Below are 16,731 nucleotides of genomic sequence, written 5' to 3'. Positions count from 1 at the left end.
TAGGCGATCCCATATGCTTATTTAGCCATGGTGCAGTCCCCCCTTACGGGCTGTGTCTTCCCTCTCTGCTAACCATCTTATTATATGCATACTCCCCCTTCTCAGAGCTAGTCCATATATTTTGCCATCATATCTCCCTATTGGGTAGCAGGTGGCCTCCGCAGCGTCCTCCCTATCGGGACTGCACGCTTTCCCAACGTACTGTCGTATTTTCCTAGAATTATCTAGACGCTTGCGACTCCCAAAAAATATATCTAAATCCGTAAAACTTCTTTGAAGTGGGATATGTAAGGGCCAGGGATTACGTTGGAAGACCGCGCCTCTCTTTGATGCAGGAGCGCTTACACTATGCCTGGCTATCCTCTCATTGGAGGCGAAGGTAAGGTGCAGTCATTATGGCGTTTTCCAGACATTTCCCTATTCGTGGATTAAATAAATCCACTAATAGCATTGAAGTTCCCCATCCGAAGGGGAACGCTCTGGTTACTAAAGTAACCCTCGTTCCCCGAGGAGGGGAGCGGGAATGCTATATAGCATCGCCATAATGATTGTTCCTTAGCTGTAATTGTCAGTCTCTTTAGCTTATATGCTGCAGCTCTTATATGCGGAGCTAATTGGCAATAAGGCACACATGCGCAAGCTTACACTGAAAACTCATTTGGCATTTCATTGACCCGTTGTATACTCTTTCAGACAATTGGCTTTCTAAAACAAAATCCCCATTTGTGGATTAAATAAATCCACTAATAGCATAGGAAAGTAAGCAAGTTTTACCAGAGGTGGCAGTAACGCAACGAAAATTTGTCGAAAACTTGTCTGTGTTGTCGAATACCGTAAAACAGGAAGAAGAAATAATCATTCTCGCCATCATATGGATTTACTTTCAAGGGCTAGACACCGCTCTAACAGCTCCTTGAATGTCTGCCATCACTTATTGATCCGTGATTGGTAAATGTAGCTTGTGTGGATGTTACTGAGCTACTTGACTAATAAAATATCTTCGCTACTAAAAAGCTATTTGATTTAGAAAGCAGCAACGCTACTGGGTACTGAGAAATGTAGTAAAGCTATTAGCATCACTAATTGTAGCGACACTGCTGCCCAACACTGCATTAAAGGGTTCCTAGGTTACCCCTTTTTTTAGATTTAATATAGGTCTTTTGCGTCTCTAGAATGTGTATATAAAGTTTCAGCTCAAAACACCCATCAGATTTTTCATACCTTTTACAAAATGCTGTTTTATACTGATTTCCACCCGGGGGTGGTTTTGTCGTACTGCGCCTTTAAGACGAGCCTTTCCCGCCCACTGTTTCTACGTGCTTTCCCGCGTGCTTTAATCTCCTCCCTCGGCTGCGTCAGACAACAGACAGACTTAAAGGAAGAAGGTCTCATGTAGCGTTTGTGAGAAATACTACAGTAAGAACTAATCTTTACTAATCAGTATTGTGAAGTTGCATTGATGAATCACACACAATATCATTACAAAGTTCACGCATGCGCGCGCACACGCACACGTGCACACACACACACACACACACACACACACAGACACAGACAGAGATACACACGCACACCGCAGCTGATACACACACACACACGCAAACAGGCAGGCAGACAGACAGAGCGCGCTTACCTAAGCACAGTTTGTGCACTCATGTGACAGGAAACAGGCTAATCTCCAGTGCTGTGTGGATATCTATTATGCTAATGTACAAAATAAACCCTATTTAACTTCCACAAACCGGGATTGAAGCGTCTTCTTTTATAATTGTTCTGACACGCGGCTGTGCTGATGAAGTAAAGCTGAAGTGAATCGCTGTAATTAATTACACACGTGCACTGTTTTAAAGCACTTTAAACATGTGAAACTTACTCTTAATCACATTTGATGGTGATAGCTGATCCTAGCAAACAGAACAGACCTTTATTCCCGGTTGCTATGCGTATGTCTGCCTGGTCTTGTTGACATATACACGTGACTACCGGAACATGTTAATGCGCGCAGCTGTCAATCAATTCGGTGGGTGGGGGGACCGCACTCCTACGTAAAGTTGCGGTCGGTCTGAAAACCGCTCTAATTGGTCCACCGTTTTTATGTTGTTAAATTGAAAAAAAAAAGGACTGGGTGTGTTTGTATCACCCCAATATGATGGTCTATACACTATATATACACATATGTTTATCCAAATAGCTTGAAAAGTAGATTTTACACCATAGGTGCCCTTTAAAGATTTTATTTTTTTAATAATCATTTAAACCTTGAGTCTTGGACTTGAAACTCAGAGAGGAGTTGACCATGACAACAGGGTTCAATTAAGGCGAAGAATGTTTTCAGAAAGAAGATAAGTCAAAAACAGAAGCCAAAAAATAAAATAAACAAGTAAATAACAGGGTGAGAATGTGGTAAAATCTGTAAACGTGGTAAAAATCAGGTGAGGGCTTTTCTGGATTGGTTTTGAAAACTTGACGGAAAACTTGGGTTTAAAGAAGTGGGTGGGCGCTGCTCAATCAGTGCTTTTGAAAACACTATTGGTTGGGTTTAGGGAAGGAGAAGGGTGGTTCAGTCAATCGGTCAGTCATTCAGTCAGTCGACAGCAACCTCTGGTGGATTTATGTGAGAAAAACAAGTGCTAATGGCACTAGCAAAGAAATTAGAGATCTGAAAAAGTGTTCACAGTTGCCTCTAATGAATTCGGGAAAACAAAAGCTGTAAAATAATAATAATAAATTTAGCTCCTGGGAGGTATTTGACGCTCTCCAGAAATGTACACAGTGGTATGTTTTCAGAATGAGCCTGGGTTGAACTTATTCCTTTAGTTTTTCCAAAGTTTTTTTCAAACACGTTCTCCTTGTATGGATCATATAGATATCTACAGTTGTACCTGTTATATTCAACTCAAATCAAATGTGGCGCTGCACAAACTGTTTGCTCAAGTCTTGAAAAATTTTATGTGCCAGCTGAAATCATGGTGCGTGCATTAAAGTGAACCTCTGCCGATGACATCACATTCGCAGCATGCACTCGTATAAAGCGTATAAATCAGCCTTAAGAAGGCAACTAAAGATAGATTGGTCGTCTTGTTATACTATGGTAATCAGTGGTATCTTCAAGACAGACTTATTTTATTTCAGAGAGAGAGAGAGAGAGGAAACTGATTTGAGTTTAAAATCTGATGTTTACAGAAACTGAATACAACCACATATTTACTTTTTTGTTGTTGCTGTTCTCTCTCTGAATTTTACACAGTAACATTCTGGGTTAGTTTGTAGGAATCCCATTATGTGGAAGTTTAAAGGCTAAAGTTTCATTTACTCTTGTTGTTCTTTATAATCGTTTGAACATTTATGTCTTTTTCTTTGTTTTCTATCAATGTCAGAGGTATTCGTGATATCTTGAAGAGAAAAGCTTTATTTTACATTTACATTTAGTCATTTTGCAGACGCTTTTATCCAAAGCGACTTACAAATGAGGACAAGGAAGCAATTTACACAACTATAAGAGCAACAATGAATAAGTGCTGTAGGCAAGTTTTAGGTCTGTAAAGTCTAAGAAGGAAAGCATTAGTAATGTAAGAATTATTATTATTATTTTTTTTTAGTACAGTTAGTGGTAGAGCTAGAGAGGCAATTGCAGATTTGGAAGTGAAGTGGAGACTAAATAGTTGAGTTTTTAGTCGTTTCTTGAAGACAGAAAGTAACTCTGCTGTTCTGATGCAGTTAGGGAGTTCATTCCACCAACTGGGCAGATTGAAAGCGAGAGTTCGGGAAAGTGATTTCTTCTCTCTTTGGGATGGAACCACGAGGTGACGTTCATTCACTGAACGCAAGTTTCTGGAGGACACATAAATCTGCAGACCTGAGAGCAGATAAGAAGGAGCAAAGCCAGAGGTCGCTTTGTAGGCAAACATCAGAGCTTTAGTAGAGAGTTGCAGTAATCCAGTCTGGAGAGAACAAGAGCTTGAACAAGGAGTTGAGCTGCATGTTCAGATAAGAAGGGTCGGACCTTTCTGATGTTATAGAGTGCGAATCTGCAATATTAAGCAGTTCTAGAAATGTGATCAGAGAAGTTTACTTGGTCATCAATCGTTACTCCAAGGCTTTTCACCATTTTGGATGCAGTAATGGTTGCCCCATCCATCTGGATTGAAAAGTTATGGTTCAGAGTCGGTTGGCAGAAACTTCAAGCATTTCCGGTTAAGCTGAAGATGATGATCTTTCATCCTGTGTGAAATGTCCCACAGGCAGGCTCAGGGTCAGGCCCAGAATCATCAGGGTGAAAAGAGAGGTATAGCTGGGCATCATCAGCATAGCAGTGGTAATTTGCATACCAGTGGTAGTTTTTATATTTTAAAGAAAATTTATATTGTAAAGAAAAATGTGTAGATTTTTGTTTGATTCAGGAAACGCACGCATGTTCTTCAGATGCAGTATTTTGGAAAATCCAGTGGGGAAAACAGATCTGGTTGTCATTTGGTAGTAACCGCTCAGCAGGGGTTGCGGTCTTACAAGATAAATTTACAGGGCAAATATTAAAATTTGAAAAGAATGATTGTGGTACAAGGATATTACTTGTTTTAGACAAGGATAATGTACAATTTATATTAGTCAACTGTTATGCAACTAATAACAAAGTGAATAATAATGTACTTTTACAAATATTGAATCTAGGATTCAACACTTAATTTTCATATATCCTTCAACCAAAGTAATTTGGGGAGGAGATTTCAATACAGTGTTTAATGAAACCATTGATAGATGGCCTCCTAAAACTAAACCCGGTCCTTCCACTGAATTAGATAATGTATGCTTAAGATTAGGTCTTACTGATGTGTGGCGACATAAGGCAAGGAGGAATTTACTTGGTGTAATAAGGACTTGCCTCTTCATTTTGTATTGAATATTGGTTAGTGTCTAATGATTCAATTAATAATTAAATATCTGTGTCGATAGAACCTTGCATAATGACGGACCATAAAGGAATTTACATTAAAATAAATTTGGTACAAGATAAATTTGTTAAAAAACATAATTACTGGAAATTAAATAACAAATAGCTTAAAATGAAAGTTTACAGAAAAAAAATTAAGCGTATTATTGAAAAATATTGTACGGTTGCAAATTTAGAGAATTCAAATGAAAAAAATTTGGGAATTAATAAAGTTTGATATTAGAACGGTATTTATTAATCAAGGAAAAGTGGAATCAAAAATAAAAAGGAAAGAAAAATCGATTATTGAGGATATTTTAAATTTATGTGAAACGAAAAAGGAAGCTTTGACAGATTGTGAGTCACAAAGATTAGATTTATTACAAATCGAATTAGATAACATTTATGAGGATAAAGCTAGAGGAGCTTTTATTAGAACTAGACTTAAATGGTTAGAAAAAGGGGGAAAAAAATACAAAATATTTTTTTAGCCTTGAAAAAAGAAACAGTGATTTTGCCTCAGTCTCAAAATTAATGATTAATAACAAATTAGTGGAAAATCCGTTAACTATTTCAAAATTTGTTGCTCAGTTTTTAAGTAATTTGTATTGTTCTACATCAACTTCCTTAAACATTGATACTTTTTTTAAACAATTTGGTGAGGGATACCAAAAAAATAGGCCAGAATTTTTAGAATATTGGTGATAAAGAAATAGATATTGAAGAGTTAAAAGAATGTATTAGTTTATTAAAAAACAATAAATCTCCAGGCAACGACGGATTAACTGGTGAATTTTATAAGACTTTTTCCAAAGAACTTTCACCCTTTTTACTATTAGTATTTTTAGAAACTATACAAAATGGCAAATTGCCTCTTTCTTTAAGACAAGGAGTTATAACATTGATTCCCAAACCTAACAAAGACAAATTATTTATTGAAAATTGGAGGTCTATTAGTTTGCTTAATAATAACAGTAAGTTGTTGTTTGATATGATTTTTGCCAGATGACTAAAGCAGGGATTAGGTGAAATAATTGATTTGGAACAGACTGGGTTTATGCAAGGCCCTCATATAAGAAATAACATCAGGCTGATTTTAGATATGATTGATTACAATCACTTTATCGAGGATGATAGTTTTATTTTATTTATTGATTTTTATAAGGCTTTTGATACAGTGATTCATAATTTTATTTTCAAAGTTATTAAATTATTTAGTATTGGAGATTTGTTTTTGAAAGCAGTTAGAACATTGTATACTGGGTGTAATAGTTCTGTCAAACTTGCGCATGGTACCTCCCAAAGATTTTAATTTCATTGTGGTATTAGACAAGGTTGCCCTCTCTCTCCTTTTTTATTTTTATTAGTTACTGAAGTTTAGCACTGCATATTAAAAGAAGTCAATATAATGGAATCACTGCTTTAGGAGTACAATTTAAACTTAGTCAATTTGCAGATGATACAGCAGATTTAAAATACAAAAATTATTATATATATATTGAGGAATTCACTAATGTTTCAGGCCTTAGATAAATCTGTATTATTTTCCTTTATAGAATGCTCCTCTATACAAATAGAAAATATTCCTGTTAAACATAAATTAACCTATTTGGGTGTAATAATTTGTAAAAATTAAAAACTAAGAAGTCAATAAAATTTTGAGCCAATTATTGAGAAAACTAGAAAAAAAATGTAATATGTGGTTAATGAGGGACATCTCAATATTTGGGAGAGTATTGTTATTAAAGGCAGAAGGAATATCTAGATCTGTATATACATCATTATCGTTAGATGTGCCTCCCAATGTTATTAAAGAACTGGATAAGATTTTCTATATCTTTATTTGAAGAAATAAACCACTTTATTTTAAAAAAGAGGTTATTTGTAATCCTAAAGAGCAAGGCGGTTTGGAGGTTTTAGATTATAATACTCTTAATGAAACTTTTAAAATTAAATGGTTGATTGAATTTATGAAGAACAGAGAGACAATTATTACAATGTATTTCCCAGTTATATATTCAATACTCTGGGTGGCATAGACCTTTCGTTAAAATGTAAATTAAAATGTTAAATTGGCCAGTTTTCAAAGGTAAGCCCTCCTATCATGGAAATTGATATATATACACAATTTATCACACCACAATTATTCTATATGGAATAACAAGGATATTTTATTTAAAAACAAATCTTTATTTTGTCTGAATTGGTTCAATAATGGTATTATGTTAGTGAGGCAGTTAATTAACCCTCTGGAATATTTGTTATCTTATACTGAATTTCTTAAAAATTTTAATTACCAGTTAAACCGAGAGAATTCGCTATTGTTTTGGATGCAATTCTCAAGGGTGTGGTCTTGCTTTTAAAAAATAATATTTCAGAAAAGATCTACATAGGGAATCCTTGTGAAAACATTTTCATTGAAAGTATTGATGTATTAAAACAACAATGTAACAATAAGGTTATAAAGAATGCTCTCCGTTCGTTGGCTCTACCTACAGCAAGACATTTTTGGCTTTCATTATTTGCTAATATTTCTTGGAGTAAAGCTTGGAAGTTAACAGATAAGTTTTGCTTAAATAACAAGATCAAAGAAGTGTTGTACAAAATACTCCATAGAATTTATCTTGCTAAACATGTTTTGGAAAGATTTAAACTCAATATTTCAGGGCAATATATTTTTTATTTATTTGTTTTGTTAGGAAAAGGCCATATTCATAAGAAAAAGTGGGCTCAATGTAAACCAAACTTTGCCCATTTTGTGAATGACTTTAAAGTATATGTAAATCTTTTAGAACAATCACAAAACAAAAAAGCACTGAAAACATGTAATGCTCTGAAAACTTTTAATTTCATGTAAATGTAATTTTATATATATATATATATATATATATATATATATATATATATATATATATATATATATATATATATATATATGTATGTATGTATATATATATATATATATATATATATGTATATATATATATATATAAAATATAAAAAACATTTGTTTGTTTTTCTTTTTCAGAAATATGTGAAATGTAATACCTCTCGTTCTTGTGACATTGAGTTAATAAAAAAAAGTATAAATCAGCCTTAATAATGTCTTGTATACAATAGAAATCATGTTACTTTTAAAGCACATTAATGTTTAAAACCTTTTAATCTATTTTTTACAGTCCGACTCTAGTCCATTGTACAGACTAAAAACTGGAAATCGAGTGGCTACAATCATGATATATGTAAGTTAATGCTTTCTTAATCAAGCACTTTAATGTCTTTAAAGTGTAGTGTAGTGTAATTTCTGAAGCATTACAGTACCAACAGCCAGAATTAATTTGAAGAAATGTGTGCTTTAATGTATTTTTTTCTCTTTAGCTGAGCCCTGTGCAAGCTGGAGGATCCACAGCCTTTATCTACGCCAACTTCAGTGTTCCTGTTGTGCAGGTATAGAGTTACATACATCATCCTCACTGCCAGACTTCAGCTCTACAAACACAGGCTGAGTGATAGCAGTCTGTTTTCTATTGAGCTCAGACATTTCACTGGATATCCCGTTACAACAAAAGCTTTGGTTTTGGGAGTTTGCGTTGTTTTAAATGAACTTTTGGTGAAAACCCGACAGATAGCTTTTGAGAACTCTGCACTTTTACCTCTAGGCGCTCAGGGATTTACCAACCACTAACAGGATTTCATTCAAACACAGCCTCTCAAAAAAAGGGAAAAATAAGCATTAACCCGAAATTCATACCATCCCTTTTAGTCATTAAAATTTACAGCAACCTTCTTAGTATTTCTTAGTCTCTATGTTATAAACATTTATTTTATATAAAAAAAAGTGTATAGGGTCACTAGTGACCCAAGGTATGTAATAGTGTTGCTAAGTAGTGTAAGTTTGATTTCAATTAGGATGAATACTCTCCTGCAAAGATTACCTGATTGAGGAGTAAATGGTAGTTTTATTTGGTGGTTTAAAGATTTCCTTTTAAATCGTCCGCAAAGAGTAGTTTTTAACGATATGGTGTCTAAAACAGTGTTTGTAAATGCAGGAGTTCCACAAGGAAACATTTTATCATTCTTACTTTTTTCTCTTTACACAAATGAACTTAAGATCTAGGATTTAGGTTTTAAATTATTTAAATATGCAGATAATATCGCTCTTGTTGGCCAGTCAACTCAAACAGCAGAGTGCATGTTTGAAGTTGTAGTCCATGAAATGTCATTTGTAGTCCATTAGTGATAGTGCATGTTTTCCAGCGTTCTAAGCAGTGAAGATCGCTGGTGATCATGACACCCATATCATAATTGGCTTCATCACTCTGTCTCCTCTCCACCAATCAGCTGGTGTGTGGTATCTGGCGCAATATGGGTACTGTCGTGTTATCCAGGTTGATGTTGCACACTGGTGGTGGATAAGGAGATTTCCCCCACATGTGTAAAACACTTTGAGTATCCGTATAATCCCTATATAAATATAAGGAATTATAATTATTAATTATAATTTTATATAAGTATAATTTCTCAAGCTAGCACATTCTGGTCACATGGAATTTATTTAGGGCAGGCATTTTTGCCCTGAATTCGTTCATTCATCATGATGTTAGCAAACACCCATCCGTCAATAATCCAATTGGTTCCCAAATAAAGTAATTATTCATCATCTTACTTTTTTTTTTATTTCCTGGATTTCTAATTTCTGGATCATTTAAAGTGGATGTACGTCACAAAAGTGGAAATAAAGGACAATCTTAACTTTTGTTCATTCTGCAACTTCAATTTCATGCTGTAAACTCTAAGCCAAGCGTTTTTCAATCTCTAAATCTAACAATTGATATTTTTTGCACTGTAAAATAAACCACTACAAAATAAAGTGTCTATGTTGTGGGATATACTATGAAAAATGCATTAAAAGTAGTGTGTTTGTAACTATCTTATAGCAATTTTTTACTTTTTGATGTAGTCGCTAATTCGTATGAATTCTTGCGATTTGCTCATCCTCCAATGACGTTAAGGTTTAGGGGCGAAGCTGGGGCTGGGGGGCATGCATCCTTTTTAAAATCGTACATTTTCATACCACTGAACTCATACAAATTAGCCACTTAACTGCTAAAACCCAAAATAGTTTCCTCAGATTAGGCTGGATGTAAAATACATTTCAACTTTTTTCCAGAATGCTGCTCTCTTCTGGTGGAACCTGCATAAAAATGGCCAAGGAAATGTTGATACTCTTCATGCTGGCTGTCCTGTTATTGTTGGCAATAAATGGGGTATGTTTAAAAACAAAAACTTTCATAAAGTAACCTGCACGGCAGTTACAAACATAGTTCACCCAAAGATTATCATTCTGTCATCATCTACTCATTCTCCACTTGTTCAAATCCTGTTTAAGTTTTTTTCTTATGTTCAACACAATAGAACATATACTGAAGAATGGTGGAAACCATTGTTGTATATTTTGTATTTTGATTTGTACAATGGATGTCAATGGCTCCTGTTTTTCAACATTCTTCAGAAAATCTTGTTTTGTTTGCATCCAAAGAAAGAAACCCATAAAAGTTTAGAATTATTTTAGTGTGAGTAAATTTTCTTTTTTGGTGAACTATAATGTTATGGTGTACATTTGATCATTGATATATTGTATATGATTATGATATATAGTTTGGCAGGATAAGTTCTGATTTAGACATTTAATTATTATCAATTACATACCTATTTTTATTAGAATAATTACACCAGTGGAACATTGCCCCTGTGATTTTTATTTCGAGTTAGTGAGTGGTGTTAAAATGTGGTGTGTCCAGGGCCAGATTATAGTACCAGTCAGCCTCAGTGTTTGATTTGATTGGGCAGCCCCTATGTGCTGTGAGTAGATTGTTAGCTTTAAGATAGTTACCAGATAATCTTTGCCAAGATCAAAACCAACCAACCTCCTGGGCAAGATTTGTAATTGCCTGAAAGGAAATCAGGGATAATTTGACTTCTACTCCTGTTATGTGAGCCTGGCTCTGGAAGAGAAACATGGAAAATTAAACAAAATGAAGCCACAGAGTATTAGGATATAATTGAGCTTTAATAATATAGGAAAAATAATAGTTCTGCATTTTATTTACCTGTTTGATTTAAACAATGATCAAAGATGTCCTTCTGTGAGCTTTACCGCAAATTAAGGCTGATTTATACTTGTGCGTAAATTGAATGCTTATGCTCCAGCGCAGCCTTGCGGTGGTTGCATAGCCCTTGCCGTGGCCATCGCTGACGCACACCTCTCATAAAATGTAACTACACGTCACAATGATGCCTAGCACAAGGTTTGTGACTAGTCGGTTCAGGAGCGATGATGAGTGTGGGAGGGACTGAGAGCTGCGAACCCGTTGGAGCGAGTGTTTACAAGTGTAAAGGAAGGAAACTCCAAATGGAAAGTTTTGTTTTTACCTTATGATTTAAGTTGTACTTTCATCGGTTCCCACCTCAAAATGAGCAATTTAGAGCTACTTCTACATTAAGGTAGCGTTCAGTAAAAAACAAAACACCAATCAAGAAACTCGACACAGAAGAACATAAAAAACAGCTAGTGTTAAACGTAACAAATAGCATACAAACAAACACCGCAACAAACAGCATACAGAAGTATAAATGAACGACTACGCACTAGGCAAGTTCTGTGGGTCACACCAATCGCTTGACACAGAAGTATAAACCACTATAAATCATGACAAAAGGCATTTTTGCAAGTAACAATAATATCAAAGACTACATAGACTACAGTTTCAACTTTAACTTTATTTAGTGTCTAATGTGTCTTTTAGAGCATAAAAATCATCAGCAATGTTACAATGCTCAAAGTTTAATGCAAAGGGAGATAATGCCTATGACAGATCTCTCTTTGGAAGGCCTACAGCACATGGCTAATAGGTACTGCAATGGGCTTATGACATCAAAAACCCTGAAACTGATATAAATCACACCCCCGGTTGTAGATATGTCTACACTAATTGTGATAAATTTTAAAAATGTGTTTTCCCGACCAGAGATCACGTGACGTTTTGGCTGCAGATTGCTAGAGCTTCTGACACGCTTCCTCGTTTGATAAATGTTCAACAGGTTTAATTTTTGTAAACTGAACATTCTATAGGGGCGAAGCAGTGGCGCAGTAGGTAGTGCTGTCGCCTCACAGCAAGAAGGTTGCTGGGCCGCTGTATCGATCCTCGACTCAGTTGGCGTTTCTGTGTGGAGTTTGCATGTTCTCCTTGCGTATGCTTGGGTTTCCTCCGGGTGCTCCGGTTTCCCCCACAGTCCAAAGACATGCGGTTCAGGTGAATTGGTTAGGCTAAATTGTCCGTAGTGTATGAGTGTGTGGATGTTTCCTAGAGATGGGTTGCGGCTGGAAGGGCATCCGCTGTGTAAAACTTGTTGGATAAGTTGGTGGTTCATTCCGCTGTGGCGACCCCAGATTAATAAAGGGACTAAGCTGACAAGAAAATCAATGAATGAACATTCAAAATGTAAATAATAATGTGAGGATTGTAGGTCTTGCACTGAATCGCGAGGGAGATGACGCGATTTGTTTTCTCAGAGAAAAACTTCCAACTTGGATCCCCTCACTGGCAAATAAAAAGGTCGAGATTGAGCGAGCTCACCGCATCTACGGGCAGCAGAGAACCACAGAGATGGGCCGCACTATGATCTTTAAAGTTCTGAGATACCAACACCACCAGGCTATCTTAAATGGGTCCAGAGAAATTAGCAAGAACGGGCCGATCCTCAATGGCAAAAACCAGCTGAAATTTTCTGCTAATTACAGTGGCTACACTTCACAAAAAAGGAGAAGCTTTGCGGATACACGGAAGGAGCTGCGAGCAGCAGGAATACAGTCTTTTCTGATTTACCCAGCCATACGTGTTATGCATAATGGCAAGAAATTGTCCTTCTCCTCACCAGAAGAAGCAGAGGAATTTCGACCATAGATCGCAGATGCATCACGAGCAAGACGGCAGCTGACTTTTGCGGATGTCCAGGCCTGGATTAAGAACTCAGGGGCCCCTGGGCACATTGTCTTGTTAGGCCCCCTACCCCGCTGCATCAGTATAGTTGATTTAAAAAATAAGAATAATATAATAATTTGTAAAAAAAATTAATCTATAATTTGTTGGCCACATGTGTGTATATATATATATATATATATATTTATTTATTTATTTATTTATACATTTATATATATATATATATATATATATATATATATATATATATATATATATATATATATATATATATATATATATATATATTTATTTATTTATTTATATATTTATATATATATATGTATATATATATATATATATATATATATATATATATATATATATATATATATATATATATTCTACAAAGATTTAACTTATTTTTCAAAGCATTGAAAAAAATACAAATAAAACTAGTGAAAATTTATGTTTTTTAGTATACTTGTTCAAGTTCAAGTTCACTGAAACAACACTATATATAATATAGTATTAATATATATTTATTTTAAATTTTTCTAAGGGTATTTTTAATGGATAACTTTTACAAACGAATTAAGCATATTATTGGCATGGCATATAACACACAATGCTTCTCCAATCCAGTTCTATGAATCTGTCTTTCATAATACACACAATAATTATTTACTGTCTCTCTCCTCCACTCCCTGTATTTTCTCTACTCTCCTTGTGATGAAGAGTATAGGCAAACAGCATAGATCAACTTAATTATAAACCTAAAAGTATCCGAAATCACACACACTATACCTCTTCTCCTCTTCTGTATTTATCTTTCTCCATCTCACTCTCCTTTTTCTGTCTGTCTCTCTGACATGCTGTTAGCCTCCTCTGCCTGGTTAATGCTAGCTTACTCATCTAACTTTACCATAATGTCTTCTTCTATACCCTCATTCTCTTGATCATTGGTCTGTTTAAAGAAGGTGTGTATGGAACATGCCTCAGTAAAGATGCCTCCTCTCCTCTTTCTTTAGCGTTTCTCTCCATCTATTACAGGGATTCCCAAACTTTTTTATTCTGGGACCCACCTAGGCAAGTAATTCAATCTCAAGACAGACCATGATATTTTAATATGGAAAAATGGGTAAAAAAATGTATCCATTCAAAGTAGTCAAAATATTTGGTGTGGATCTTTTTGGATTTTGCGATTTGATATGCACAAAATGAGGCTCGAAAGTGCTTTTTGTGGGATGCTGATTTTTTTTAAAGGGGTGGGGCTACTCTGTCCCACCTTCTTATGTTTTAGTAAAACATCAGATAAACAAATGCACATTTTAAAACACTTAACAGGACCTTTAGTGAACGATTTCAAAAACATGGTATTGTTTCCTTCTCAGTGTGGACAGAATACTATGGAAAAAAAATGTGTTTTTAAATGAAAATGTATTACAGTGGGAATGGCATTAGAGCACTAGCCAATTATAACACATTAGGGCAGCTGACCAATCAGAGCCCATCGCCTTTTTTTTGCACCCCATTATTAAAATTCTCTTGAAAAAGAACTGTGGAGCACCCCTTTAAGCTCAATTCACGACTCTCTTTTTCCAGTTGCCAATAAGTGGGTTCATGAGTATGAACAAGAGTTCAGACGTCGATGTAGCCTTAATCCCGAGGAGTGAAAGAAGCAAGAGCCCTCAATGGTTAACATTCATCAATGACGAACATTTGCAAGTGAGGGAACAAAAAGCTGAAAACCACAGACATTATCAACAACCACATGCCTTCAAGTGAACTGCGACGGCAGCATTGTGAAGAGAGGATGATTCTCATGGATGTCTGATGGGCGCAGTTTGTGTTAAGAGAGTGGGTTGGAATGCAGCCTACAGCCTTAAGGTCAGACTGACCTCTTGTTCCTGCTTATGAAGATGAACACCAGATTGTTTGATGAAAATCAAATTTAAATATGTTTACAAGAGTAATGAATAAAAATTAGCAATCTTGTTGTGTTCTGACAGCAAACAATGTTTTTCTTTTTTTATTACTTCACAATAGGGATAAATATCAATCAACATTTAGATGTTTGTTAGCTTTGATATACTGCATGTGTTTAAATCTCAGTGGTAATTTTGGAGGAACCCGTGTGCCTCAAAATTGTGGACTCTGCAGATGCTGCACTTTTTTTATTCCAAGAACTGACCACAAATTAGGAAACCAGGGAGCTCAAAGAAGCAGGCTGGCTCATTTCACAAAAAAAAAAAAAAAAAAAACACCACACGACTGCTACATCTTTGACTCCAAACGGATCTGCCTCTTGAAATCATGTGCGACTTCATAGTGTTGGTCCTGAAATAGCACAGAAGAGAAGTCTTTGCAACCACATTGGACTTGGAAACTTCAAAGTCATTCAACCTTTAAGTTGGAGTTCCATCAAGATCATGGCTTTTTCATTTTTGTTAACCCTATAATGCTTTTGAGGCTTCTTATTTTCAGTCTATTCATTTCACTCCACAACTCTTTTCAGAAATGGTTATATGCTTTGTATAGAATTGGCAATGTTAGGAAAATAACCATCAAGAGGAACTGTTTGACTTGCTTAATTCCCTGAAATCCCTTGATCTAATAAAGATCAGGTCAGAAAGAAGTTTTTATTTTCTCCCCGAGGTCTTCGTATTGCTGACTGATTTGTTCTTTTAAGGTACAGTTCACCCAAAAATCATTTACTTATCCCAAACTTGTTCCAAACCTGTTTGTCTGTTCTTTAACTGGTAATCTTTGAATTCCATAGTAGAAAAACCAAATCTATGGTTTTCAATATTCTTTAGTATACAGTTAAAGTCAGAATTATTAGCCCCCCCTAAATTATTAGCCCCCTATTTATTTGTTTTCCCCAATTTCTATTTAATGGAGAAAAGGTTTTGTTTAACACATTTCTAAACAAAATAGTTTTAATAACTTATTTCTAATAACTGATTTATTTTATCTTTGCCATGATGACAGACACTTCTTCACCTCAAGACAATTCTATACAGCTTAAAGTAACATTTAAAGGCTTAACTTAGTTAATTACATTAACTAGGCAGATTAGGGTAATTAGCCACGTTATTGTATAATGATGGTTTGTTCTGTAGAAAAAAAATTGCTTGAAAGGGCTAATAATTTTGACCTTAAAATGGCTTTTAAAAATTAAAAAACTGCTTTTATTCTTGCTGAAATTAAACAAATAAGACTTTCTCCAGAGGAAAAAAAAATATTACACATACTGTGAAAATTTTCTTGCTCTGTTATACATAATTTGTGAAATATTTAAAAAAGGAAAATCAAAGAAAAAAAATCAAAGGGGGGAAAATCTGATTTCAAGTGTATATACTATTGTGTTTAACAAAACAAACAAAAACTTACTTGTTTGGAACAAGTTGAAGATGAGTAAATGAAGATAATTTTCATTGGGTCTACCATTTGTTTTACAATTTTGAAAGATTGGATGAATTTTTATTAATTTCTTTTGCTCCTTAAAGGTATAGTTCAACCAAAAATGAAGATCCGGTCATAATTTTTAAGCCTTTATCAGTTTCTTTATTATGTTAATAAAAGGAGAAATTTTGAAGAAAAAAAAGTCTCATAAACCTTCTATTGTGTGCGTTTTTCCTTTTATAGATGTCAATAGTTACTGGTTTTGAGCTTTATTATTATTTTTATTCAGAAGAAACTTAAAGCGTTGGAATCCATTGAGATTGTGAGTAACTTTTATTTTAATGCATCTGTAAAGTTTCAGGTCAAAATATCCATCAAATAATTTATTATACCCTCCCGAATGTGTCCATATTCGTG

At 34.8% G+C, this 16,731-nt stretch overlaps 1 protein-coding gene across 44 annotated transcripts in view; it reads left to right on the top strand.

The window, feature by feature from the left end:
* p4ha3 (prolyl 4-hydroxylase, alpha polypeptide III) overlaps positions 1-16,517 on the top strand; it is an 81,440-nt gene extending 64,923 nt beyond the window's left edge. For 22 of the 44 annotated variants that reach the window (XM_073923448.1, XM_073923446.1, XM_073923443.1 and 19 more), the window contains 4 exons: positions 8,107-8,169; positions 8,306-8,374; positions 10,098-10,194; positions 14,512-16,517. In XM_073923448.1, the coding sequence (XP_073779549.1) occupies positions 8,107-8,169; positions 8,306-8,374; positions 10,098-10,194; positions 14,512-14,582 (300 nt within the window). In that variant the 3' untranslated portion in view covers positions 14,583-16,517. Of the gene's footprint in view, positions 1-8,106; positions 8,170-8,305; positions 8,375-10,097; positions 13,023-14,511 lie in introns of those variants that run through there. The other 22 variants (XM_073923438.1, XM_073923432.1, XM_073923426.1 and 19 more) reach the window with 4 other exon arrangements.
* Positions 16,518-16,731: the final 214 nt, after the last annotated feature.

The sequence above is a fragment of the Danio rerio genome, chromosome 15, assembly GCF_049306965.1.
Source record: "Danio rerio strain Tuebingen ecotype United States chromosome 15, GRCz12tu, whole genome shotgun sequence".
Classification (NCBI taxonomy): Eukaryota; Metazoa; Chordata; class Actinopteri; order Cypriniformes; family Danionidae; genus Danio; species Danio rerio.
The sequence above is the reverse complement of the archived record's forward strand: the minus strand, read 5'-3'. Positions and strand labels throughout refer to the sequence as shown.